The sequence below is a fragment of the Salvelinus alpinus genome, chromosome 7 (assembly GCF_045679555.1).
Source record: "Salvelinus alpinus chromosome 7, SLU_Salpinus.1, whole genome shotgun sequence".
NCBI classification, from domain to species: domain Eukaryota; kingdom Metazoa; phylum Chordata; class Actinopteri; order Salmoniformes; family Salmonidae; genus Salvelinus; species Salvelinus alpinus.
The window spans coordinates 56,605,607-56,632,571 of NC_092092.1; the positions used below are offsets into that span (position 1 = coordinate 56,605,607).

Genomic DNA, 26,965 nt, shown 5'->3' on the forward strand with positions numbered 1-26,965 from the left:
TACCACACAATCTAAAGGGGCAGCAGGTAGCCTAGTGTTTACAGCGTTGGGCCAGTAACCGAAAGGTTGCTAGATCGAATCCCCATCAAAATCTGTCATTCTGCCCCTGAACAAGGCAGTTAACCCACTGTTCCTAGGCTGTCATTGTAAATAAGAATTTGTTCTTAATGACTTGCCTAGTTAAATTTAAAAAATGAAAGCATAACAGGCATATGTCAAAAAAGCAAGAAAAATCTAAATTACTTTATTAAGAAGGCACATCAACACCAAAAACGTCACATTCAGTTGCTTCGCAAGTCATGATAAAACCTAAATCACAGATAAAGGCATGTGTAATTACTGGCTATTCTCCAAACCAAATACAATATGAACAACTTTAGTCAAATTCCCCATCAACTCTGAATGTGATCATAAACGTTTTGGACAAAACTTTAACATTTTATTCACAATGCTCTGTTTGTCCCTACCAGTAAAGTTTTTCATACAAACCATCGAAATAAAAGTGCATTTATGGTCCCTCTGAGTTTGACAATGGAGTAGATTGTTATCATCTCGATAGCAAATATTTACATTTTCTACACTGGTAAAGGACATTTGAACTTGAATAACCACACATTAATTTGCCCATGTTGCTAAATACATAATCAAGATCAACTTATTTCATAGTCAACATATGATACATTTTAAATAATAGGCATGATTCACAGCATGTTTAATGCATGAGGTAAAATATGTTTTCCTGGAAATGTATCATAAGATGTATTTATTATAATACTCCAATCAAGTGTAGACATATGGATTAAATGCTACTAAATGTGAGGCCTGACAACCAATCAAATAAATATTAACATTTTCTAAAACATCAGAACGACAGTTCACTGAACTAAAGATAATTTAAAAGCATGATTCACCTGAGAACATCTAAAAATGAGTTAGTTGACGTTCACTTTCTGCAGGGTTATGGCACTCACATTAAGGGCATCCTCACCTGGCAGAAGCTCTCTCAACAGGAATGAAAGCAGCATCTATTGAAAATAAAGAGAAGCAAAAGGTGAATCAACATAACTGTACAAGAAAGTCTAGACATACAGTACCAGTCAAGAGTTTGGACACACACTCATTCAAGGGTTTTTCTTACATTATAGAATAATAGTGAAGATGTCAAAACTATGAAATAACACATATGGAATCATGTAGTAACCAAAAAAAGTGTCAAACAAATCAAAATATATTTTATAAAGTAGCCAACTTTTGCCTCGATGACAGCTTTGCACACTTTTGTCATTCTCTCAACCTGGAAGGCATTTCAATTAACAGGTGTGCCTTGTTAAAAGTTCATTTGTAAAATGTATTTCCTTCCTAATGCATTTGAGCCAATCAGTTGTGTTGTGTCATGGTAGGGGTGGTATACAGAAGATAGCCCTATTTGGTAAAAGACCAAGTCCATATTATGGCAAGAACAGCTCAAATAAGCAAAGACAAACGGCAGTACTTTAAGACATGAAGGTCAGTCAATCCGGAACATTTAAAGAACTTTGAATGTTTCTTCAAATGCAGTCGCAAAAACCATCAAGCACTATGATGAAATAGGCTCTCAAAGGACCGCCACAGGAAAAGAAAACCCAGAGTTACCTCTGCTGCACAGAATATGTTCATTAGAGGAGTTAACTGCACCTCAGATTGCAGCCCAAATAAATGTTTCACAGAGTTCAAGTAACAGACATCTCAACATCAACTGTTCAGAGGAGACTGCGTGAAATCAGGCCTTCATGGTCGACTTGCTGCAAAGAAACCACTACTGAAGGATACCAGTAAGAAGAAGAGACTTGTTTGGGCCAAGAAACACGAGCAATGGACATTAGACCGGTGGAAATCTGTCCAAATTTGAGATTTTTGGTTCTTTGTGAGATGTAGAGTAGGTGAACGGATGATCTCCGCATGTGTGGTTACCTTCGTGAAGCATGGAGGAGGTGGTGTGATGGTGCTTTGCTGGTGACACTGTATGTAATTCATTTCAAATTCAAGGCATACTTAACCAGCATGGCTACCACAGCATTCTGCAGCGATACGCCATCCCATCTAGTTAGCGCTTAGTGGGACTATAATTTGTTTTTCAACAGGACAATGACCCAACACACCTCCAGGCTGTGTAAGGGCTATTTGACCAAGGAGAGTGATGGAGTGCTGCATCAGATGACCTGGCCTCCACAATCACCCGACCTCAACCCAATTGAGATGGTTTGGGATGAGTTGGGACCACAGAGTGAAGAAAAAGCAGCCAACAAGTGCTCAGCATGTGTGGGAACTGCTTCAAGACTGTTGGAAAAGCATTCCAGGTGAAGCTAGTTGAGAGAATGCCAAGAGTGTACAAAGCTGTCATCAATGCTACTTTGAAGAATCTAAAATATATTTAGATTTGTTTAACACTTTTTTGGTTACTACATGATTCCATATGTGTTATTTCATAGTTTTGATGTCTTCACTACTATTCTACAGTGTAGAAAATAGTAAAAATAAAGAAAAACCCTGGAATGAGTAGGTGTCTAAACATTTGACTGGTCCTGTATATTTTTTGAACATTTGACAGATATCAAATATAGAGAGACAGAACTGCAACATTGATGAGAGGACATTAGGATCTTGACGCCAGAGTTCTCTCTTCCAGTGCTCTCTACAGAAACTCAAGAGGCTAGATACGCACATAGACCAGCTTCTTGTTTTCTTCACAGTCCTGGAAGAGCTTAAATGCTGTCTCCATATCTGTCTTCTTCAAGATTAAATAGTTTGAATCTAAAATGAGAACATGTTGTTAGTGAACTGTGACAAACTTCTGTCCAAGCATGAAAAGCAGAATTCCAAACATTTAGATATTAAAAAAAAAAACACTGTGTATATCACGTACATCTGGCATTGATGAGGTGGTGAGCTCGGTCTTTGGTCTCATGCTTCTCCTCACTGCTGCGATGGTGTATAGGGCATGTCACCTCCGGCAAGCCCTCGGGCCACTGTTTCTCACGCAGGTTGTTGATATAGGAGGCAATCTGTGCTTCCGTTGGGTTCATATTATTCAAGAAGCTGTTCACTTTCCTAGAGAATATTATAAAACGTCATGCTGGGATTCTCAAAAGGACAAATGTAGATCATCCTATTACTCTGTCAGTATGACGAACCAGGACTGCAGTGGAAAAAAATGGGAGAATATTTCACAGTTCTTACTTTTTCAATATCGGCATGACGGGTTTCAGAATCGCATCAAATATGTTCAGAAGGATGGAATTGCCTGGAGGGCAAAGTAGGGTGCTGATTATTACACACTATTAAATGTAATTCATATTCATAACCATCCTCAAAAGGTGACTCTAATTAAAATATAAACATCTAAAATTACATTGAACAAAAATATAAACGCATCATGCACCAATATTTTTCTTTTTACTGATTTACAGTTCATATAAGAAATCAGTCAATTGAAATAAATTCATTAGGCCCTAATCTATGGATTTTATATGACTGGGAATACAGATATGCATCTGTTGGTCACAGACACCATTATTCATTTATTTATTTTTTATAGGGGTGTCGATCAGAAACCCAGTCAGTATCTGGTGTGACCACCATTTGCCTCATGCAATACGACACATCTCCTTCACATACTGTTGATCAGGCTGGTGATTGTGGCCTGTGGAATGTTGCCCCACTCCTCTTCAATGGCTGTGTGTCGTCGCTGGATATTGGCGGAAACTGGAAAACACTGTCATACACGTCGATTCTGAGCATCCCAAACATACAGAATGGGTGACACGTCTTGTGAGTATGCAGGCCATGGAAGAACTGGGACATTTTCAGCTTCCAGGAATTATGTACAGATCCTTGCAGCATGGGGCCATTCATTATCATGCTGAAACATGAGGTGATGGCAGCGGATGAATGGCACGACAATGGGCCTCAGGATCTCATCACGGTATCTGTGCTTTCAAATCGTCATTGATAAAATGCTAATTGTGTTCAATGTCCGAAGCATATGCATGCACATACCATAACCCCACCGCCACCATGGGGCACTCTGTTCACAACGTTGACATCAGCAAACACACCCACACGACACAATACATGTTGTCTGTCATCTGCCCGGTACAGTTGAAACCAGGATTCATCTGTGAAGAGCACACTTCTCCAGCTTGCCAGTGGCCAATCGAAGGTGATTATTTGCCCCCTGAAGTCGGTTACGATGCTGAACTGCAGTCAAATCAAGACCCTGGTGAGGACGACAAGCACGCAAATGAGCTTCCCTGAGACGTTTCAGACAGTTTGTGCAGAATTTCTTCAGTTGTGCAAAACTACAGTTTCATCAGCTGTCTGGGTGGCTGGTCTCAGACGATCCCTCATGTGAAAAAGCCAGATGTGGAGGTCCTGGGCTGGTGTTATTACAAGTGGTCTTCGGTTGTGAGGCCGCTTAGACGTACTGCCAAATTCTCTAAAGTGACATTGTAGGCAGCTTATGGTAGAGAAGTTAACATAAAATTCTCTGGCAACAGCTCTGATGGACATTCCTGCAGTCAGCATGCCAATTGCTCACTCCCTCAAAAATGTTGACATCTGTGGCACTGTGTTGTGTGATGAAACGGCACATTTTAAAGTGGCCTTTTATTGTCCTCTCACAAGGTGCACCTGTGTAATGACCATACTGTTTAATCAGCTTCTTGAAATGCCACACCTGTCAGGTGGATTGATTATCTTGGCAAAGGAGAAATATTCACTAACAGGGATGTAAACACATTTGAGAGAAAAATAACCTTTTTGTGCATATGGAAAATTTCTGGGAGCATTTATTTCAGCTCATGAAACCAACACTACATGTTGCACTTATATTTTTGTTCAGTGTACCATTTTATATGTATTATTATTTTAATTTTAAATGTAACCTAATTTTTCTCCCCAATTTCGTGATGTCCAATTGGTAGTTAGTCTTGTCTCATCGCTGCAACTCCCGTACGGACTCGGGAGAGGCGAAGGTCGAGAGCCGTGCGTCCCCCGAAACACAACCCAACCAAGCCGCACTGCTTCTTGACACAATGCCTACTTAACCCGGATGCCAGCCTCACCAATGTGTCGGAGGAAACACAGTGCGCCTGGCAACCGTGTCAGCGTGCACTGCGCCCGGCCCGCCACAGGAGTCGCTAGTGCGCGATGGGACAAGGACATCCCTGCCGGCCAAACCCTCTCCTAACCAGGACAACGCTGGGCCAATTGTGCGCCACCCCATGGGTCTCCCAGTCACGGCCTGCTGCAACAGAGCCTGGACTCGAACCCAATATACAATTTCAAACAAATTAGGAAGTTAGAACTAACCAGATATTGCTTTCAACAAATCAAAAAGGGCTTTGGTTGCTTCCATTTGCTCCCAGCTGGATTGTTCCTTTTTCAAACACGGTGAGTCTTCTAATTTTGGCTGACTCCCCATTTCATTTCCTTTACTCCTGGGGATCCCTCCTGACATTTTGAAAGTGAGTTTCTCCTTTTTATTCGACTTTCCACCGAAAGGATGTGATGGACTGTCAGCGAGGTCAAATTGCGAGCCTCCATTTTCACTGGAACGTCGCAGTCTACAGAAAGAGTCAGTCTGGTCTTCAGGGGTGTCTGATTTCGTTTGGGCCAGACACTCCTCTGATCTAGATAGCCCTTTGATTGCCATCTTTAGGTGAGTTACGGGGTTCTCAGATTCCTCGGTTTTGTCTGCATTAACCAAAATGTCAGATTTCTCTATTGGTTCGGTCTCGTCATCTCTGCAGCACTCAATGGAACTGGGTTCTGAAGGAAAATCCTCATCACATTGGGAGATGATGATACATGGGCCCCGTGCCAGGTCATCCCTTGTATCGCCATCCAGGTTCTCAGTTGCAGTTGGGTCTGCAGCCTCCGTTGTGTTGGCATCATCTGGTTTGGTCCCTCTTCCAAGGCTGTTGTGCTTGTCCTGAAAAATTCAATGTGCATTGCAGACCTGGGTTCACATACATGTACATTTGATTATTAATTATTACAATTCTTGTTTTTGGTATGAGTATGTTTGAGTATGATTAAATAATGTGGCCCAAATCAACTAGCTAATACTTCTGTTTGAGGTATTTGAAAATATTTTCTAATAATTTCCAATAAAAAGCCTACTATTAGAAAATATTCCCAAATAGATTATTTCAAATACCAAACAGGACCTGCTTTCAAATGCATGAGATTATTTGAAAATACGGGGTATTTTGTTTTTCTTAAACTTTTTACCCCTTTTTTCTCCCCAATTTCGTGGTATCCAATTGGTAGTTCCAGTCTTGTCCCATCGCTGCAACTCCCATACGGACTAGAGAGAGGCGAAGGTCGGCCGCACTGCTTCTTGACACACTGCTCGCTTAACCCGGAAGCCAGCCGCACCAATGTGTAGGAGGAAACGCTGTATCGCTGGCGACCAAAGTTGCGGCCGGCTGCGACACAGCCTGGGATCGAACCCGGGTCTGTAGTGACACCTCCAGCACCGTGATGAAGTGCCTTAGACCCCTGTGCCACTCGGGTGGCCAGGTATTTAGTTTAAAATATATATATATATATATATAAATACCCAAATACTTACTTTCAAATGTCTTTGAAAGTTGTGCATTGAAACACTATCACAAATACTGACTGACTGCTAGAGATTCACAACTGGTTTGGTTTCTTAATCCACCAGCAGAGGGTATCATTTGCCATTTGTGGTGACACTGACATGATACAAGACGACCTGGCTTGCAAGCCTTGCTCAACAGGTTATTAAAATGCCTACCTCATCTTCCTCTTGGCCCGGAGTCAGGAAGTAGGCCAGGCCACTGAAGAGGCCCCACACTTCCCCCACATGATCCTCTTCAACCAGCAGCTTGTCCAGAGGACACAGAAACTGAAACACTGGCTGAGTGTGGCCCACTAGAACATCAGACACCAGCTCCTGGAGAGGACATTTATTTTTATCATATCAGATCACCTATCTGTGTGCATTTATGCTCATGCCTGAAGTATGCCAGTGTACCTGTAAGAAGAGCTTGAGAGACTTTTTGGCTTCTTTAAAATCCTCATTGATGTTCACCTCAGTGCTCTCCTCTAACATGGATAGGGAGGGTAAAGTAGCAGAGTCCTAAAAAAAACAATCCAAACAAGGGAAAAATAATAATAAAAGATCAATTGTATGATATGTAGATAAGAGCGTCTGCTAAATGACTCAAATGTAAATCTGGACCCATGTTGAGGATGCAAAAGGGAGACCAGCGTCAAAAGAGACTATACAATTCAGACTATTAGCATTGGTTGTATCTAATTGTGCAACATCCATAAGATGTCAGAGATAAATGAAACAGTACGGCATCTGTTACATTCACAAGTCCTGCAGCGGTCTGTTTTAACAACAGTGCTGTGGTTTTGTCATCTTGAGACCCAACAAAATAAGGAAGTTACCATTGGTCTCATTTCTCAAAAACATTTTACACTGAATTCAATACCAAACAGCATAGCGGCTTTACCTTATTTCATTGGCCATGAGGTTACATAGTGAAATGGTACCTTGTGCAACACAATAGCAACAATACAATCTCCCTCTTCATAATTCCCTAACCTGCCATAGGTTGCGGAAGTGGATGATGTCTGTTTGGGTCTTCCTCACGTTCCAGTGAAGGTTTTCAGGGTTGTCCCTCTCCTCCAGGTGAACTGTAAAACACAGTTCGTCGTTTTCCCTCTCCACCTACAGACAGTAACATCTTACTTTACACACCATTCTGGCACAAACAGATAACAGAACGACCAAGGACATGTCTTCACACAGCTCAGTTTCATAACTAACAGTAGTTGCATTCAAAGCATTCCACAGTGACTTGTGTGCGATTAGTGACTTACACAAGGGACGCTGACAGCCCAGTGGCCAACTCGCCACAGCTCATACGACAGCTTGAATTCCATCATATCCTCTTGTACACTGTTCCAGTAGCTCTCCAGATCACTGTCCTCCTGGTGAAACAAACCAATGACAAAAAAAAAATGTCAGCAGTGTTATTTCATCCTCAGTTTGATACTTAATGTTACCAGACTATAAATAGAACAATGTTTGGGGAGGAGAGAGGACATTCAGAAATAATATGAAATAATCTTCTATTGGATAGATGGCAAAACTGTCTGTACATATGCACTGTCTTTAGCACTGTCTTTAGAAATCAATTGAATTGCTATTAAAAAAAAAGACTAGAACAGGGTGAATAGTGCAGTGATGACTGCAGAGCCGCTCTTTCTGGTGCAGTGTCCTTACGCTGTCAGAGTCCTGCTGGTTCCGGATGGAGCCCTCCCGGCTACTCCCTTCATTTTCGTTTGATGGACGACCCTCGACAGAAATGGCCGTGACAACCAGCGCCTCCTCCCTTTTCTTCATCTTCTCCCTTTTAGCCTTATTCAATCTCATCTTGTCAAGGAATTTAGACCAGCCTTCCTTCAATTTGTTAGCTGGAAAAACAACACATATCCGATTAGCTAAGTATCAAAATTGTTCATTGCCCTTTTCTATGTCATAAATTGACTGCAAACTGTGATAACTAAGGCAGGGGAAAGAAAACAGGACATTTTAATTAGCCTAGTGATGGTTTCAAATACACAAATACCCTCACCTTTCTTTTTGGACTTGCTGTCACTGGTTTGAGCATCCTCTGTTTCATCCTGCGTCCTAAAATGGCCACCAAACAAAACCAAAGCACAATTTCTTTCTGTGTTCTCTGCACCCTTGCAGCACTGAAGCATGTTTATTAAAGACAAGAGAGGCAGCCTGGTAGGAAAAGGTCCACTTACGCTCCACTGGCCTGGCTCTCCAGGGAGGCTGGAGAGGCCCTGTCAGAGTGGGACCCACACAGCTCCTCCACAGAGCTCTTACGGGTCGCTCCATCCAGCTGACTCACCACCAGCTGGTTGAGGTTGTCAGGGTCTGAGAGCCACCGCACCAGCAGGTCCAGTACTGAGGGCATGGATAACAAAGTCAATGTGGTGGGATAACTACTACAGAGTAAAACCACATAGTAGTGGGACAAAACCATGTTCAATAAATACTAAACAAAAATATAAACTGCCCCATGTTTCATGAGCTGAAATAAAATATCTTATTTGGGAAGCTTATTTCTCTTAAATCTTGTACACAAATTTGTTTACATCCCTGTTTACATCCCTGCATTTCTCTTTTGCTAAGATAATCAATCCACCTGACTGGTGTGGCATTTCAAGAAGCTGATTAAACAGAATGGTAATTACACAGATGCACCTTGTGCTGGGGACAATAAAAAGCCATTCTAAAATGTGCAGTTGTCTCACATAGGTATCTTTTGGTTATCACTACGGCAACAGCTTCCAGGAACGACACAATATTTACATCTTACAGTTATTCCGAAAGTAAGCAAAAGGAATAAATGACACAGATGTCTCAAATTGAGGGAGCGTGCAATTGGCATAATGACTGCAGGAATGTCCAATAGAGCTGTTGCCAGAGAATTGAATGTACATTTCTTAACATAAGCTGCCTCCAACGTTGTTTTATAGAATTTGGCAATACGTCCAACTGGATTCACAACCGCAAACTACTAGTATGGCATCGTGTGGGCGAGCGGTTTGCTGATGTCAACATTGTGAATAGAGTGCCCAATGGTGGCGGTGGGGTTATGGTATGGGCAGGCATAAGTTACAGACAATGAACACAATTGCATTTTATCGATGGCAATTTAAATGCACAGAGATGTCATGACAAGATCCTGAGGCCCATTGTAGTGCCATTCATCCGCCGCGATTACCTCATGTTTCAGCATGATAATGCACGGCCCCATGTCGCTAGGATCTGTACATCATTTCTGGAAGCTGAAAAAGTCCCAGTTGTTTCATGGCCTACATACTCACCAGACATGTCTGCCATTGAGCATGTTGGGGATGCTCTGGATCGAGGTGTACGACAGCGTGTTCCAGTTCCCGCCAATACCAAGCAACTTTGCACAGCCATTGAAGAGACCAACCTTCCACAGGCCACAATCAAAAGGCTGATCAACTCTATGTGAAGGGGATGCGTCACGCTGCATGAGGCAAATGGTGGTCACACCAGATACGGACTAGTTTTCTGATCCACGTCCCAACATTTTGTTTAAGGTATCTGTGACCAACAGATGCATATCTGTATTCCCAGTCATGTCAAATCCATAAATTAGGGCCTAATGAATTTATTTCATTTGACTGATTTCCTTATATGAACCGTAACTCAGTCAAATCTTTGAAATTGTTGCGTTTCTATTTTTGCTCGTTTCTATTTTTGCTCAGTATATATAGTTACCATTACAAAGCCATACATGTAAATTATCCAAGCCGTTTCACTGGCTCCTGTGATCAGAGCCACTGACCATTATAAAAAAATATATATATGTTTTATTGTCACATAGGTGCAGTGAAATGTGTTGTTCTACATTATCTGCAGGTTTCAATAACACATTGTGTTAGCTTTCCTCGAAAGGAGAGCCCTAGTTTAGTTACAGCATGGTATGTGCACTATTTCTATACTCTATCCTTTACTCCTCATGATAGAATGATAAGAAACAATGGTTTCGTGCTAATTCTTTCTTTTTTGTAAACTTCAGTAAATGTGCTGAGAGAATACATGAGGCACTGATAGGCCTATATTGTGGGGTTTACCTTTCAAGGCAACTATCTCATTTAAGGCACAGTGGCTGACTGCCAGTCCCCATAGGGACTGTGGTAAAAGGTTTCGCACCAGTGCTTCAGAGAACACTCGGAGAACTTCAACCTCCTCTCCTCTAGAGCGGAACAATGGTTTTCTGACACACAGAGAGAGAGAGAACAAAACAGACAGACAAAATTAATAAAAATAGTCTATTTGGAATCATGACAAAGTGAGCAATAATACCTAGATTGATGATATTAGGACAGAGCATTACACATTGATAAGCGAGACATTCTATCACCGCAATACAGGCCATTCTTCCATCATGTGACAACTTGCATAGTACCCTAGGTCACATTAAATCTTTTTTTTTTTTTTTTTGAAATTCACAACCTAGGATGTTAATGATTTATCCAAAACAATCACATATACATAAACCACTTCAACAGTATAGGCAAGCGATACAGCTGTAGAACGGCAACTCAATATGGGTGATGACATAATCTATTGCTTCTATTGATATTCTACTAGCGACTTCAGGAGAGTCGTATTACCTATGAGACTGTTTGGCATTATGGAGGTGCTGGGTCAGGATGCGAATGCAGCCCACACTTGCAGCACAGATGTCAAAGTCTTTGCCTCTGCTGATGACTTGATCGATGACTTGGTCAAACTCCCTCCACAGCACCTGGTGCAGGAGCTGACTGTCACAGGGCTCAGGGACGCTGTACCAGGGGAGGACTAGCTGGGCGTAGGCACAGTCAAACACTGGGGAAAACGTACACTCAAAATCAACAAAGGCAATATAGTTGATGAAGACAAAAATAAAATGTACATTTAAGTGCATTCGGAAAGTATTCAGACCCCTTCACTTTTTCCACATTACAGCCTTATTCTAAATTGTATTGTTTATCCGTCATCAATCTACACACAAAAGCCCATAATGACGAAGCCAAAACTGGTTTTTAGACATTTTTGCATATCTATTAAAAATTAAAAACAGAAATACCTTATTTGCACAAGTATTCAGACCCTTTGCTTTGAGACTTGAAATTTGGCTCAGGTGCATTAGGTTTCCATTGATCATCCTTTTAATGTTTCTACAACTTGAAGTCCACCTGTGGTAAATTCAATTGATTGGTCCCACAGTTGACCGTGCATGTCAGAGCAAAAATCGGCTTGATTCGGCGAGGTCGAAGGAATTGTACCTTGAGCTCCGAGACAGGATTATGTCGAGGCACAGATCTGGGGAAGGGTACCAAAAAACATTCTGCAGCATTGAAGGTCCCCAAGAACATGGTGGCCTACATTCTTAAATAGAAGTCTGGAACCACCAAGACTCTTCCTAGAGCTGGCCGCCTGGCCAAACTGAGCAATCGGGGGGAAGGGCCTCGGTCAGGGAGGTGACCAAGAACCCAATGGTCAGTCTGACAGAGCTCCAGAGTTCCTCTGTGGAGATGGGAGAACTTTCCAGAAGGACAACCAATCTCTGCAGCACTCCACCAATCAGGCCTTTATGGTAGAGTGGCCAGACGGATGCCACTCCTCAGTAAAAGGCACATGAAAGCCCGCTTGGAGTTTGGCAAAAGGAACCTAAAGGACTCTCAGACCATGAGAAAAAAGATTCTCTGGTCTGATGAAACAAAGATTGAACTCTTTGGCCTGAATGCCAAGTGTCATGTCTGGAGGAAACCAGGCACCACTCATCACCTGGCCAATCCATCCCTACGGTGACACATGGTGGTGGCAGCATCCTGCTGTGGGTATGTTTTTCAGCGGCAGGGAGACTAGTCAGGATTGAGGGTAGGATGAATGGAGCAAAGTACATAGAGATCCTTGATGAAAACCTGCTCCAGAGCGCTCAGGACCTCAGACTAGGGCGAAGGTTTACCTTCCAACAGTACAACAACCCTAAGCACACAGCCAAGACAGCGCAGGAGTGGCTTCGGGACAAGTCTCTGAATGTTGTTGAGTGGCCCAGCCAGAGCCCGGACTTGAAACCGATCGAACATCTCTGGAGAGACCTGAAAATAGCTGTGCAGCCACGCTACCCATCTAACCTGACAGAGCTTAAGAGGATCTGCAGAGAAGAATGGGATTAACTCCCCAAATACAGGTGTGCCAAGCTTGTAGTGTCATACTCAAGAACACCCGAGGCTGTAACTGCTGCCAAAGGTGCTTCAACAAAGTACTGAGTAAAGGGTCTGAATACTCATGTAAATGTGATATTGCAGATTTAGTTTTTTATATACATTTGCAACAATTTCTAAAAAACTGTTTTTGCTTTGTCATTATGGGGAACTGTGTGTAGTTTGAGGGGGGGAAACGATTTAATACAATTTAGAATAAGGCTGTAACGTAACAAAATGTGTACTTTCTGAACACACTTCAAAAGAACCCTGAATATTGTAAGTGAAAGGCTACATTTTGTACTTATGATTTATTCAAAAGTGTCGGTTGAAGTGAGCTGGGAAATTCATTTTAGCAGGATTATCAAAAACACTTCCCGACAGAAAACAGTCCAAACCGGTCTGAGCATGCCTTATACAAAATATGCCAACCAACTCGTTCCATTTACAAGCAGAGCTTGGTAAAGCAACACCCGCTTTCCATAATCCACAGCACAGCACATTGAAAGAGTTATTTTTGTGTCCATTGCCTCAACATCTTTGTCACCCAAGCCCCAGATCATGTAACATGAGATATGTCTGCAGCTGCATTGCTATCCTATTCAACTGTGTCACAGAATACAGAAGAACTACATTTGGCTGACCAAGTACACTAAGGAAAAGGGCAGAATGTTGGCTCAAAATGTTTTCGTTATTCGTCCTTGATCTTAACAATAGACTCCACTTTACAAATCTCTTACCCTGGCAGAAAGCCTGACAGGATTACTTACAAAAAAATGTCTAGGAACATTCTGGCAGGATCTCAAATTATGCAGAGCAAAATTGCACACCTTGCTGAAGAGATCTCTTCACATGGGGAAACTGTGTCTCCTGTGACGTTTCAGCTTTAGTGCTTGTTGTATCAGTCACATCACAACCTAAATGGTCGGTGGTTTCCTGTAAGACAATTCAGATACATTACAGTAGAGTTCAGTACAGTAAAGAGTACAGTACAGGACACAGTAAAGAGGTGATTATAGTGTTTGGACATCATTCATTCCTTACCATGTAGATTAAGTAGAAAGATGTCTTAAGTTCATTTTCCTTGTAAAAGAAACCATGAGCACTAACATGTGAAGTTGGGTGTCAGTTTGACTTCTTGTAAAACTGATTTAAAAAAGGGGTCTTAGAAAACATCGACCAGGAAAAAAAAGGTAAAAAGGTATTTGAAATACATCAAAACCAGTGGAGGCTGCTGAGGGGAGGCCGGCTCATAATAATGGCTGCAACAGAGCATATGGAATTTCATCAAACACATGGAAACGATGCATTTGATACCATTCCAGCAATTCCGCTCAAGTCATTACCACGAGCGTGTTCTCTTTAATTAAGATGCAACCAACCTCCTGTGATCAAAACACTACAATGTTGAAGTGAAGACCACTGTCAATTAAAATCAACACATTTAGTTTAGTAAAAAAAAATCTGCCTTCTGTATATTTAAGACAGGTTGCCTTGTGCCTTGAAATTCTGTTACCAAAAACCCACATACCTTCAAGATATTTTCTAATTTCTCTCCTTCATGAGGGAGGATAATGAAAGTTCACAGAAGTAACAAGGTAGACCTATCAATTAGTTATAGTGTTGTTACTGATATCAATTTTGTTGATCATTTATTAAATGATTAAAACTAGAAATTCTGTTACCAAATCGCTAACAGAATTTCGGGAAAATCGGTAAAGGAATTTGCAATTGAGCTACAATGGGAAATCATAGTAGTCAACGCCGGACGTCCATGGACGTTGACAAGCAGATTTCAACACCCACAGAAACCTGAACCGGCATAAATTTGGCCCTAACATAGACGTCCATGATAGGTTCAGATTTGGTTCCGTAAATCCGAACCAACCATAGACGTCTATGTTTCACAAGTTTGGGCAGCACTGTATAGTACAATAGAGTAGAGTTCAGTAGAGTAGAATAGAGTTCAGTACAGTGCACAGTAGAGCACACTTCAGTTGAATACACTATAATGTACTGTACTCTACTTTACAATACCCTACTGAGCTTTACTTTGATGTTAAGACTTGTGAAACATGATAGTCTATGATAGGTTAAGATTTGGCCCAGTCCGGACCAACATCATTTGTTCTTGTTTGGTGGCAGAGCTCAAATAAAGCTGCAATATGTAACTTTTTGGGTGACATGACCAAATTCACATAGAACTGTATGTTATAGATCTGTCATTCTCATCGAAAGCAAGTTTAAGAAGCGGTAGATCTGTTCTATGTGTGCTGTTTCTACGCTATGCTATTTCTGCATAGCACAGTTTTAAAATAATAATCAGTCTGTAGAATAATACCCAAATTGGCAAAGAAGGATATTGCATATTTCTACCTTTGCGTAACAGGTGGAAGTTTTGGATACATCACAATGAAGAGAACGACTTTCATATCCATAATTATGCATTTCTGTGTAGTACACATCAGGGACCCGTGATGAAATTAAATTTCCGCAAGTCTATTTGCAGGTGTCAATCCACTTCAATTAGCTAAGTTTAAAGGTGCTACACATATTATTTATATGTATTTGTCCATAATATACCGGGCGCTAATAAAGCCCAATAGTGGAGGTGTCATAACACCCATAAAACCTAGCGGTCAAAGACTTAAATGATTCCAATAGGTTTTCACCATTCATTTTTCCCATAGGAGATTTTACAAACACTTCAAATAAGGGCTGTGTTTCTTGTAGGCTTACCCTGGTGTGACATTTTGATAACCATGTAAATCTCTCGGACAAGGGGACTTTTATCAATATTCTCTGGAGCGGCATCTGTTGTCAAAATGTTGTGACTTTGTGGTTGTGTTATCTAGCGGAAATCGCCCTGTTATTTCCTGGTTGCTAAAATACTGTTCGCTCAATTTCAGTTCACGTAAAAAAAAAAGCAAGCACTGAATCGAGTAGGGAAGCATTGTACCATCGAAATCGCAAAATAGTTTTCACAGATGTTTGAAGCTGGTGGACCAAAACCGCCCACCACCTTATTAATTAAAACAGGTGGTGTTATTGAAAATATATTTCACAGCGATTTAGATGGTACAAGGATTACTGGGCTAGGGGGAACACCATTATTTCGCGGGTGTTGTCATAGCGCTCCTTTCTTCACCCATGTATCACCTTATTTCCCCCTCCACTTGTAAAAATATGGGCAATTTGCCACCAGCTATATATAGGACACGAGGAGGTCCATGTCAATAACTTTCCATTATAATTGTATACGTTTCATTTGACCCCACAACTACGACAACCGTAATGTTTCATTGGCTAACGACTTAATAAATCGCAGAGAGGCAATCAGTTGAAATATTAAAATGTTTGGTGCTATTAATGAGTGAACATTGACATCACTGACATGAATCATGAACTGGTTACATTGTTTCTGTCATTTTGTAAACAAAAGTAACGTGCATGGCTCACTTGCCCTGTTACATTGAATCTCATTATGAGCTTTACATTGTAGCAACGATGATCTCTCGTGCAGATGAAAAAGTAACACCTTACTGCAATTGAATAGTCAGTCATAACAAATGCATAGAATATTTAAATTACCTGGAATAAATCTTCTTCAGCCACATCGTCTGTCTGAGTTCCGCTTTCCCGCCTGGTCTTTATTAAAACATTTGGGGTTGATTGCCAAAATAGTAAACATAAAACAATTTGAGCCGCTACTTGTCCGCGGTCAAATAAATACCACACAAACCCAAGAATGATGGCAATAGACAAGCGCAACAGGTACATGTTCTATCTTTTCAAGACGCCAGTCTCATTCATTCAACTATTAAGTTTCCATTCAAGGTAGCTATTCAAAATTTTAGTCTAGGTCTTCATCTATAAAAACATTCATTCACAGAGGAAAGGCAAAGGTCATTTTCAACTTGCTTGTCTTGATAAAACATTAAAAGAAATAACTATACACCCGGAGGAGGGCTCTTCTTCTCCTCCTTCTCCTTCTCCTTCAAAGTTTGCTGGTGTATTGCCGCGGCCACTTCTTCTTCTTCGATGGGGTTTAACGGTGGTTGGCATCCAATGTTAATGGTGCATTACCGCCACCAGCTGGACGGGGTATTGAATAAGAAAAACAAAAAAAACATTCCATATTGCCGCCATATACAGTACGGGGTCTTCTTTTGATATTATGTCTGTCGGCAAACAAATACTATAGGTGCATGCCCCCACCTACTGCTTTGGCTGTATATGAGGGTTCTGGTCAAAGGGAGTGTTTTGGTTGGGTATGCAACTGATTATGGTATGGCAGGCCATCTGTTGGGAGAAGGGTGCAATTGCGGACCGCAATTTGGGGGCGTTCCTGCATGTGGGCATTCCTGCATCTGCAGAAACCCCTCTTTATACTTTTATTGGTCCATTATTAAGTTAGGACAGGCGTTCTGTGGGTGGCACTGTGTGCTCTTTTTGAAGGATGGGTCCCAGTCTCTCGGGGGTCCTGGGATCCGGGGGGATGGGGTGGTGTACCGGTCACTGGGATGACAACCCAACTTGGGATGGGAGGAGGTTTTAGCATATGCAAAAGTGGAAAACAATTGGAGGTTTACTTAGTAGCAATGCAAATATCATGGTACAGCTATATGGACGCTCAGTCATGACTTTAATGGTAAGCTTACAAACATATCTTATGATAAATATAATCGAAACTTGTATCTCATTATGGTAAATGGTGAAATAAGTATAGCCAGTTATAATTGTAATGGCTTAGCAGATAATAAGAAAAGACGATCAGTGTTTTCCTGGCTAAAAGAGAAGGAATATAATATCTATTGTTTACAGGAAACTCATTCAATAATTTTAGATGAAGTTGTGTGGGGAAAGGAATGGTGGGGGGTGAAATATACTTCTCCCATGGGCAAAGAAACTCAAAAGGGGTGATGATATCAATAAACAATAATTTTGATCCGAATGTGCAAATTGTCCAAAACGATCCCCAAGGTAGATGGATTATTTCAAATATGTTATTGGCTCATTAATTAATTTATATGGTCCAAATAATGATGATCCACGCTTCTTTGTGCATATATACGTATATACATATATACTAATAAGTAATACAAGACTCTATTATTAGGGTGGCAGATTATAATACGGTTTTAAATACATCAATGGACTGTGAAGGACAATCAACAACAAAAATGATTGGTCACATACAAGTGTTTAGCAGATGTTATTGCGGGTGTAGCGAAATGCTTGTGCTTCTAGTTCCGACAATGCAACAATATCTAACAAGTAATATCTAACAATTTCACAACATATACCCAATTCACACAAATCTAAGTAAAGGAATGGAATTAAGAATATATGAATACATGGACGAGCAATGTCAGAGCTGCATAGACTAAGATACAGCAGAATAGTATTAAATGCAGTATATACAGTTGAAGTCGGAAGTTTACATACTCCTTAGCCAAATACATTTAAACTCAGTTTTTCACAATTCCTGACCTTTAATCCTAGCAAAAAGTTAGGATCACCACTTTATTTTAAGAATGTGAAATGTCAGAATAATAGTAGAGAGAATTATTTATTTCAGCTTTTATTTCTTTCATCGCATTCCCAGTGGGTCAGAAGTTTACATACACTCAATTTGTATTTGTCACGCCCTGACCGTAGAGAGCTTTTTATGTCTCTATTTTGGTTTGGTCAGGGTGTGATTTGGGTGGGCATTCTATGTTCATTTTCTATGTTTTGTATTTCTTTGTTGTTTGGCCGGGTGTGGTTCTCAATCTGAGGCAGCTGTCTATCGTTGTCTCTGATTGAGAACCATACTTAGGTAGCTTTTTCCCACATGGTTTTTGTGGGTAGTTGTCTTCTGTTTTTGTGTCTTCACCAGACAGAATTGTTTCGTGTTGTTACATTTTGTTATTTTGTCTCAGTGGTCAGTTTTTTAAATAAATAATCATGAACACTTCCCACGCTGCGATTTGGTCCACACCTTCTTCATACGACGACCGTTACAGTATTTGGTAGCATTGCCTTTAAATTGTTTAACTTGGGTTAACGTTTTGGGTAGCCTTCCACAAGCTTCCCACAATAAGTTGGGTGAATTTTGGCCCATTCCTCCTGACAGAGCTGGTGTAACTGAGTCAGGTTTGTAGGCCTCTTTGGTCGCACACACTTCTGCCCTCAAATATTGAGGTCAGAGCTTTGTGATGGCCACTCCAATACCTTGACTTTGTTGTCCTTAAGCCAATTTGCCGCAACTTTGGAAGTATGCTTGGGGTCATTGTCCATTTGGAAGATCCATTTGCGACCAAGCTTTAACTTCCTGACTGATGTCTTGAGATGTTGCTTCAGTATATCCACATAATTTTCCTGCCTCATGATGCCATCTATTTTGTGAAGCGCACAAGCCCCTCCTGCAGCAAAGCACCCCCACAACATGATGCTGCCACCCCCGTGCTTCACGGTTGGGATGGTGTTCTTTGGCTTGCAAGCCTCCCCCTTTTTCCTCCAAACATAACGATGGTCATTATGGCCAAATAGTTATTTTTTTGTTTCATCAGACCAGAGGAAAGTACGATCTTTGTCCACATGTGCAGTTGCAAACCGTAGTCTGGCTTTTTTATGGAGGTTTTGGAGCAGTGGCTTCTTCCTTGCTGAGCGACCTTTCAGGTTATGTCAATATAGAACTTGTTTTACTGTGGATATAGATACTTTGTACCTGTTTCCTCCAGCATCTTCACAAGGTCCTTTGCTGTTGTTCTGGGATTGATTTGCACTTTTCGCACCAAAGTATGTTCATCCCTTGGAGACAGAACGCATCTCCTTCCTGAGTGGTCCCATGGTGTTTATACTTGCGTACCATTGTTTGTACAGATGAACGTGGTACATTCAGGCGTTTGGAAATTGCTCCCAAGGATGAACCAGACTTGTGGAGGTCTACAATTTTTTTCTGAGGTCTTGGCTGATTTCTTTTGATTTTCCTATGATGTCAAGCAAAGAGGCACTGAGTTTGAAGGTAGGCCTTGAAATGCATCCACAGGTACACCTCCAATTAACTCAAATGATGTCAATTTGCCTATCAGAAGCTTCTAAAGCCATGACATCATTTTCTGGAATTTTCCAAGCTGTTTAAAGGCACAGTCAACTTAGTGTATGTAAACTTCTGACCCACTGGAATTGTGATACAGTGAATTATAAGTGAAATAATCTGTCTGTAAACAATTGTTGGAAAAATTACTTGTGTCATGCACAAAGTAGATGTCCTAACCGACTTGACAAAATTATAGTTTGTTAACAAGACATTTGTGGAGTGGTTGAAAAACGAGTTTCAATGACTCCAACCTAAGTGTATGTAAACTTCCGACTTCAACTGTATGTCATTCTTGCTGGCGCCAAAAGTGAAAAAAGCGTTGATAGGGGACAGAATGCAGTTGGACTATCAAATAATTGGCATATACATTAGTCTTACAGAATTTCCACTTGGGCGAGAATATTGGAAATTTAATAAAACTTGTTTTTAACTAGGACAGAAGGATTTATAACAGACTTTTTTCCAAAATAACATAGATACAGCAGATCCTCTTATTGTATGGGACACTTTTAAATGTGCCTTCGAGGCCATGCAATTTAATACTCATCTCTAAAACAAAATCACTTTAGGTCAAAAGAGTCCATAGTTAACAAAGGAAATAGAAGGACTAACAATACAGATAGATAGCAAGAAAAAAAGAAATGTAGGAACTTATTCAAGAAAGATGAAGTGTAATATATTATAAAAATTAAGCAAACTGCATGCTAACAAAAATAATTTACTGAAACTTGTTACAAATGACGGAGTCACCCATGATTCACCAAACTATATTTTGAAAGATGAAGCAAAGTACTTTAAGCATATGTTTCTGTCTCCATCTCCACTAACCAAAGTTAATTGTTCTATTAATAATGTAAAATTAACAGCTGTACAGAAAGACTCATGTGAAGGCCAAATTACAGAGGAGGAACATTTTTGATGCAATTAAAGCCTTTAAGTCTGGGAAAACTCCTGGGCTGGAAGGCATACCAGTTGAGGTATACCAAACCTTTTTGATGTACTCAGATGACCGTTATTAGCATGTTTGAACCACTCCTATGAAAATGGCAGATTATCAGATACTTAACAAGAAAGTATGATTTCATTATTACTGAAACAGGATCCAAGTGGTAAATATAAAGATCCAGTCCATTTAAAACATTTGGAGGCCCTTACACTTCAGTGTTGTGATGCAAAGATTCTAGTAAAATGCATAGTGCATAGAATTAAAAAGTATTGTCGGATATTATTCATCCTAATCAGACAGGTTTTTTACATGTATAATACATTGGAGATAATATAAGACAAGTACTGGAAACAATAGAACACTGAAAAATCTGGGAAACCAGGCCTGGTATTCATAGCTGACTTTGAAAAGGCGTTTGATAAACTATGACTGGAATTTATATATAGTAATATGTGTCACATATCAGTTTGCCAACAACGTTTAAAAAAAAGAATACAACCTTGGTCTCTTTTTTGCTTTCTTGAGTAAGGCAGCCACAAAATGCAGGTGTTTCAGCCTAGCTCAGTGCTTTCTGTGGTGGTGGGGCAGCCAGCTAAAAATACAAAGCATAGGGGTTGGTAATGTTCTCTTGTTGTGCCGTGAATGGCACAGTGTTCTGTCACTCATGGGGACACTACGTCACCGCAAAATCTATGGGTAGAGCTCGAAAATTCATGCCCCTTGGGTGCTGCCATAGAGTTACATTAGAAGGGCCCATCTAAGAAGGCTCAAGGACATTGGCCACAGATAAAATGGCGTCAAATCGCATTATATCTACAGCAGCTTTGATTGGACTCTCAAAATCTTTGCTAGCAAGCTAGCAATCATCCTCATGGATAAAGTCGATAATCTAGTGGCAAATCCTTTTCAATCCTTGTCATATGTAGAGAAATTATAGATTAAACGAATCCTAAACATTACACAACAAGTTGGAATTCGCAAATTCAACAATGAGTGTGTGAAGGAAATTAAACTTTGAAGAAACAGTCTTGAAAATGTTAATCTTGGCTTTGGTGTCATAAACAACCCTTGGTTCCTGCCTGTGCTGGTAAAGATATGAGGGGGGGCTGTCATGACCCTCCTCCTTAGGACCATCTGGCAGATCGCCGAGAATATGTTCTTAAATTATTCATTTTTTATCTTTATTTAACTAGGCAAGTCAGTTAAGAACAAATTCGTATTTACAATGACGGCCCACACCGGCCAAACCCGGACGATGCTGGGCCAATTGTGCATCGCCCTATGGGACTCCCAATCACGGCCGGTTGTGATACAGCCTGGAATCTAACCACGGTGTCTGTAGTGACGCCTCTAGCACTGAGATGCAGTGCTTTAGACCGCTGTGCCACTCGGAAGCCCATGTTCTTCAATTTAAGATAGGACACGGTGCCAGACACATACCGGAACTAACCCTATGAACTAGGCCTATGTAACGTGTATGTAATCAGTATATAAGGGAACTAACGTGTCTTCCCCGGTAGAGCTCCTGATCGACATGTGTACTTGGTGCATTGAGTTGGTTGGATCCTCTCCAGCGCACTGATAATAAACAATGTGTCACGCCCTGACCATAGAGAGCCCTTGGTTCTCTATGGTGTAGTAGGTCAGTGCGTGACTAGGGGGTGATCTAGTATATCTATTTCTATGTTGGTGCTAATGTTGTTCCCAATTAGAGGCAGCTGTTTATCGTTGCCTCTGATTGGGGATCATTTCCCCACCTGTGTTTTGTGGGATATTGATTGTGTTTTGTGTTTTTGCACCACGTAGTCACGTTTCGTTGTTCGTTTATTGATTTATTGTTTTTGCTTTAAGTTTAACTTTTGAAATAAATATGTGGAACTCAACATACGCTGCGCCTTGGTCCCATTCGTACGACAACCGTGACACAATGATTCATTTAAGATTGACTTTGAGTGTCCCTGTGTAAGAATATCCACAACAATTGGGCGTCACGAATAGGATGATTGATTCTGCCTGCGGAGCTTTCCAGTGGTGGTCTGCGAGGAAAACCGGTGGCACATTTTATAAAGCGTGGGGGATATTCCTGTCTGATCAAAAGTGGATTAGACCCGCCCAGACCAAACCCTTACTGTGAGCTGCCCAAGAGGAGACACATCATCCGCAAACAATTGAGGGACGGCAACTGATTTCAGTAACTCAATTTAAATTAATCTGTATAAAAATAAATGATAAAAAATAAATTTAAGGCGAGTAATGCATAAAAAGGTACCCAATAGTCTTATAGAGAGAAGGCTATTCACTAGTTTTATGAGAAGACTAGAGCTAGGGCGTAATGGTACCATAGAAAGCCCCTCTGACAGCTGTCTGTAGGCATTTAGAAGATGGTCTGGTCGTGGTCTGCAGCCACTACAAATAACACAAGGTGTTTTTGAATACAGGGTGTTATTTACAGTACCAGTCAAAAGTTTGGACACACATACTCATTCAAGGGGTTTTCTTTATTTGTACTATTTTCTACATTGTAGAATAATAGTGAAGACATCAAAACTATGAAATAACACATATGCAATCATGTAGTAACCCAAAAAGTTAAACAAATCAAAATATATTTTATATTTGAGATCCTTCAAAATAGCCACCCTTTGCCTTGATGACAGTTTTACACAGTCTTGGCATTCTCTAAACCAGCTTCACCTGGAATGCTTTTCAAACAGTTTTGAAGGAGTTCCCACATATGCTGAGCCCTTGTTGGCTGCTTTTCCTTCACTCTGTGGTCCAACTCATCCCAAACCACCTCAATTGGGTTGAGATCGGTTGATTGTGGAGGCCAGGTCATCTGACGCAGCACTCTATTACTCTCCATCTTGGTCAAATAGCCCTTACACAGCCTGGAGGTGTGTTGGGTCATTGTCCTGTTGAAGAACAAATGATAGTCCCACTAAGCGCAAACCAGATGGGATGGTGTATCGCTGCAGAATCCTGTGGTAGCCATGCTGTTTAAGTGTGCCTTGAATTGTAAATAAATATCTGACAGTGTCACCACGAAAGCACCCCACACCATCACACCACCTCCTCCATGATTCACAGTGGGAACCACATATGCGGAGATCATCCGTTCACCTACTCTGCATCTCACAAAGACATGGCAGTTGAAATAAATCAAATATTTGGACTCATCAGACCAAAGGACAGATTTCCACTGGTCTAATGTCAATTGCTCATGTTTGTTGGCCCAAAGAAGTCTCTTCTTCTTATTGGTGTCCTTCAGTAGTGGTTTCTTTGCAGCAATTCGACCATGAAGGCCTGATTCACGCAGTCTCCTCTGAACAGTGGATGTTGAGATGTGTCTGTTACTTTAACTCTGTGAATCATTTATTTGGGCTGCAATTTCTGAGGCTGGTTACTCTAATGAATTTATACTCTGCAGTAGAGGTAACTCTGGGTCTTCCTTTCCTGTGGCGGTCCTCATGAGAGCCAGTTCCATCATAGCACTTGATGGTTTTTGCGACAGCACTTGAAGAAACTTTTAAAGTTCTTGAAATGTTACGGATTGACTGACCTTCATGTCTTAAAGTAATGATGGTCTGTCGTTTCTCTTTGCTTATTTGAGCTGTTCTTGCCGTAATATGGACTTGGTCTTTTATCAAATAGGGCTATCTTCTGTACCACTTCTACCTTGTCACAACACTATCAGGAATCAAGGTAAGACCCAAGTGCAGACTATGTGAAGTAACAATGTTTATTGTAACAACAGGGGAAGGCAAACGACAGGTCAAGGCAGGCAGGGGTCAATAATCCAGAGTAGGAGCAAGGTACAGGATGGCAGGCAGGCTCAGCGTCAGGTACAGGCAGAGTTCAGTAATCCATAAGTGGAGCAAAGGTACAGGATGGCAGGCAGGCTCAGGGATGGGCAGAGTAAAGGGTCAGGACAGGCAAGGGTCAAAAACCAGGAGGACGAGAAAAAGAGAGGCTGGGAAAAGACAGGAGCTGACAGGACGAACACTGGTAAGCTTGACAAACAAGACGAACTGGCACAGACAGACAGAAAACACAGGTATAAATACCCAGAGGGTAAGTGGGGAAGATGGGCAACACCTGGAGGGGGTGGAGACAAGCACAAGGACAGGGTGAAACAGATCAGGGCATGACGGTACCCCCCCCCCCCCCTGTCTAGGGACGCCACCTGGCATTTCACCTGGGTAGATACCTGGTGGACTGGGGTGCCGGCGGTGAAAGTCGGCGATGAGGGCCGGGTCCAAGATGTCTTTAGCGGGAACCCAGCACTTCTCCTCTGGGTCATAACCCTCCCAGTCAACCAGGTCCTGGAAACCCCTGCCCCTTAGTCGAACCCTCAAGAGACGTCTCACCGTGTACTCAGGCTGGCCATCAATGACACAGGAGGGGGATGGGCCTAGAAACAGAAGACAAGGGGCAGTCGGACATGGTTTTGACTCTAGACACAGAAAAGGTAGGAAAAGTACGGAGGGTACGGGGCAACAGAGGACGAACAGCAGAGGGGCTAATGATCTTGGCACGGGGGGAAAGGTCTCGGCTTCTGGGGGTGTAGCCGCGGCAATATAGTGGCGTGCCAGCGCCTCAGGCTTGACCTTCCTGGATACCGGTCGGAGCTGCGGAAGCGAAGTGGCCCGGACCTTTGGTAAATATGCAAATTCGATTCCCTGAGCCTTTGGTAAATATGCTAATTGTTTTTCAGGAAAAAGATGTTGGTAATGGTTTACAGTTACTCCAAATGGATTTAAGTTTTCCCCACCTCGAGTGATACATGTGTATTGCTGTTGTTGTCTGGTTTTCTTTGTTTTTGTCAGGCTTCAATAACAAATCTCACCAGATTGGGTCTGCTGGATAGTCAGGATTTCTCCCTAAGGATTAGCCCTCGAACTCTCTGACCCTGTAACTCTGCTGTGAGATCGCCAAGATGATAGGGGAGTATAAAAAAATGGTTTCAACTGTGTGTTGTTATTTTCTTTGACATTTGTTTTAGAAAACTGTATTAAGAATATTGGTAGTAATAATAATTTGTCATACAGTAAAGAATTTCTCTGGATTTACTCAATCAGGTAGTAGTAATAATTTGTCTAGATTTCCTGAATCAGAAATGCCCTAAACTAAACTGTTGTTCTGGTCTGTCCTCTCTCTGGGTTATGGGGAAGGTGACCCCAGATGGTATCTAGATGTAGGGAAGGGATCATTTGACCAAGAACAGTGTGAACCTCAACCGGCTCAAGTAATGGCGACAATGGCGTTCAGTATGGTCCTTCACCAGTTCTACCATGAGACCTGAGTCCAAGCCAGCAACCTGTACACAGCATCCAGTCGAAGCTATCAACTGCCTTTTCTCTCATGCCTTTCCGCTCAGGAGTGTGACATGAGTCCACGTGCAGTGAGCATGGAGAGAGAGATCCCGTCCAAACTTGCTGATGTACTGGTCGGAAAATAGACTAGACTTAATGGACTGTAAAGGACAGTGGCGGCTCAGGTGAGAGACATTATCAAGGGCCATCCACTTTGAACATGTGCAATGGGGAGGACGAACTGAGACACTATCTGAAGAATAAAATGAAGAAATGCCAGAAGGATAAGTGCCCGGAGGAAGGGGGGTGGTCAACCGTGCCCGTAATTGATTTAGGCTTATCCCCCAAAACATATTTGGGGTATTAGGTTGATTGTGGAGGTCTGCACACTGCAAAATGTATAGTAATTTAGATTAAGAGTGCATTGAGATACCAATATGTCATTACCGGAAGTGATGAGAATAGATAATGCTAGAAATACAAGATGAATATACTGTATGTAAATGTAAATGTACATTCTGCCAGTATCGGCGTGTACTAAGTTGAGGGTCTTAAATTAAAGTGATAGAACCAACGTGAAGCACTAAGGATGTCATTCTAAATTTGGGTTGGATAACTTGTCAATAGTTATAATTATGATTTGGAAAGGCGTGGCTTCTAGAGACAGAGCTATGTCCCTAAATTATGAGGAGAGCCATTAGATTGTAGCAGGGTTGGTGTGAAACTGTTATAACGTCCTCTCTCTCTTCCCTGTGAAAGTCAATATGCATGTGCCCTAGACCAAATTCAAGTGATCTC

General features: G+C 41.4%; 1 protein-coding gene across 2 annotated transcripts; it reads right to left on the reverse strand.

Annotated features, from left to right (window-relative positions):
* Positions 1 to 215: 215 nt before the first annotated feature.
* On the reverse strand, positions 216 to 16,865 carry LOC139581273 (uncharacterized). 2 transcript variants are annotated; one of them, XM_071410849.1, is made up of 16 exons: positions 16,417 to 16,865; positions 13,656 to 13,761; positions 11,251 to 11,464; positions 10,708 to 10,850; positions 8,839 to 9,001; positions 8,661 to 8,716; positions 8,309 to 8,499; positions 7,903 to 8,013; positions 7,625 to 7,750; positions 7,046 to 7,150; positions 6,806 to 6,964; positions 5,350 to 5,971; positions 3,217 to 3,280; positions 2,903 to 3,087; positions 2,702 to 2,790; positions 216 to 1,025 (listed from the first exon to the last, which is right to left on the reverse strand). In XM_071410849.1, exons 1-16 carry the CDS (start codon positions 16,603 to 16,605, stop codon positions 933 to 935), a joined length of 2,616 nt encoding a protein of 871 aa, XP_071266950.1. In that variant the 5' UTR covers positions 16,606 to 16,865; the 3' UTR covers positions 216 to 932. The 2 variants fall into 2 exon arrangements, 1 of the variants encoding a protein (XP_071266950.1); XR_011676178.1 differs by lacking the exon at positions 3,217 to 3,280 and having other exon boundaries at positions 2,903 to 3,175.
* Between the last annotated feature and the right edge of the window lie 10,100 nt (positions 16,866 to 26,965).

Coding starts and splice junctions, on each gene's coding strand:
- LOC139581273 (XM_071410849.1), bottom strand. CDS start 16,605: ATGTACCTGTTGCGCTTGTCTATTGCCATCATTCTTGGGTTTGTGTGG. Junction 13,762..16,416: donor CTGAAGAAGATTTATTCCAG/GTAATTTAAATA, acceptor ATTGTCTTACAG/GAAACCACCGACCATTTAGG. Junction 11,465..13,655: donor GAAGAGATCTCTTCAGCAAG/GTGTGCAATTTT, acceptor CGTTTTCCCCAG/TGTTTGACTGTGCCTACGCC.